The 1,608-nt window shown below is 67.7% G+C and overlaps 1 protein-coding gene across 1 annotated transcript in view; it reads left to right on the plus strand.

Moving 5' to 3' along the window:
- The window catches only part of RUVBL2 (RuvB like AAA ATPase 2), a 10,648-nt gene extending 9,260 nt beyond the window's left edge, over window positions 1–1,388 (plus strand). Inside the window, exons 7-9 of the mRNA XM_075070539.1 lie at window positions 329–562; window positions 1,034–1,148; window positions 1,274–1,388. Coding sequence (XP_074926640.1) covers window positions 329–562; window positions 1,034–1,148; window positions 1,274–1,299 — 375 coding nt within the window. The 3' untranslated portion in view covers window positions 1,300–1,388. The remainder of the gene's footprint in view (window positions 1–328; window positions 563–1,033; window positions 1,149–1,273) is intronic.
- The last annotated feature ends 220 nt before the right edge of the window (window positions 1,389–1,608 follow it).

A 1,608-nucleotide genomic window follows, 5' to 3' on the forward strand; every position in this document is an offset into this window, starting at 1 on the left:
GAGATGTGGGGGACCCGGGTGCTCTGGGCATAATCTGGGGGGCCGAAGCCCCACATGGAGCAAACCCCCCCCTCCCCTCCCCTCGTCCTCCAGCTGGTCACACCCACCCAGTTCCCTGGCCAGGGGGCACGCGTGGGCGTTGGCTGCTGGGTGCCAACCGGCTGGGCAGTGCAGGGGCCATTGTCTTCTGGGCCCCTCCCTGGGCATGGGGGGGTCTGGCCCCATCCAGCTGCCGTGGGTCACACCTGGGTCTATGTGGTGAGCAAACAGCCTCTTCCCACCCTCGCTGACCATGCAGCCTATGGGGAAACAGGCGCACACCTCGTAGTCAGGGATCTCTTCCAATGCTGCGAGCTCCCTCCCCCGAGCCAGAAGCCCCCCGGTGCTGCGAGCTCCCCCCAGCAGTGCCCTGCCCCCTCCCTCCGCCCCCAGGTGCGAGGAGGAGGACGTGGAGATGAATGAAGACGCCTACACGGTGCTGACCCGCATTGGGCTGGAGACCTCCCTGCGCTACGCCATGCAGCTCATCACCGCCGCCAGCCTGGTGTGCCGCAAGAGGAAGGTGAGGCCCGGACACCTGGGTTCCATCCTGGCTCGGGGGGCTGGGAACCCGGATGCCTGGGTTCAGTCCTGGCTCGGGGGGCTGGGAACCCGGACGCCTGGGTTCGATCCCAGCTCAGGGGGAGGGGAGGAAAAGGGCTGGGAACCCGGACGCCTGGGTTCAATCCCGGCTCGGGGAGTGGGGGACCCTGGACGCCTGGGTTCGGTCCCGGCTCGGGGAATGGGGGACCCTGGACGCCTGGGTTCGGTCCCGGCTCGGGGGGGGGCTGGGAACCCGGACACCTGGGTTTGATCCCGACTCGGGGGAAGGGGAGAAGGGAGGCTGGGGACCCGGACGCCTGGGTTTGATCCTGGCTCGAGGGGAAGGGAGGAGGAGGGCTGGGAGCCAGTGCTCCTGGGTGGGATTTCTGAGGGTGCCCCCCCGCACCCCGTGGGGTGCACCAGGCCCCTCTGACACCCCCCCCCCCCGCAGGGCACGGAGGTGCAGGTGGAGGACATCAAGCGGGTGTATTCCCTGTTCCTGGACGAGTCCCGCTCCACCCAGTACATGAAGGAGTACCAGGACGCCTTCCTCTTCAACGAGCTGAGTGAGTGCTGGGGGGCGGCCGGGGGGCTCCTGCCCAGCTCAGCGGGGTCTTGTCCGTCCCCCCCGCCCCCTGGGCAGGGCCCTCGAAAGCCCCACCCGCCTTCTAACCTTCCTTCTCTCTTGCAGAGGGAGACACCATGGACACATCGTGATCCCACCCCCCTGCTGCTCCCCTCCCCCCGCCCCCATCCAGCCTTTTCCTTGGTTTCTGATTTTGTAAAATAAACATTTTGGAAAAATCTGCTGAGTGTCTGATGGGCTGGGAGCCCGGATGCCTGGGTTCTGTGCCTGGCTCTGGGAGGGGGCAGGGGGCCTCGAAGCCCGAACGCCTGGGTTCTGTGCCTGGCTCTGGGAGGGGGCAGGGGGCCTCGAAGCCCGAACGCCTGGGTTCTGTGCCTGGCTCTGGGAGAGGGCAGGGGGCCTCGAAGCCCGAACGCCTGGGTTCTGTGCCTGGCTCTGGG

Source organism: Chelonoidis abingdonii, chromosome 11 (assembly GCF_003597395.2).
Source record: "Chelonoidis abingdonii isolate Lonesome George chromosome 11, CheloAbing_2.0, whole genome shotgun sequence".
Classification (NCBI taxonomy): Eukaryota; Metazoa; Chordata; order Testudines; family Testudinidae; genus Chelonoidis; species Chelonoidis abingdonii.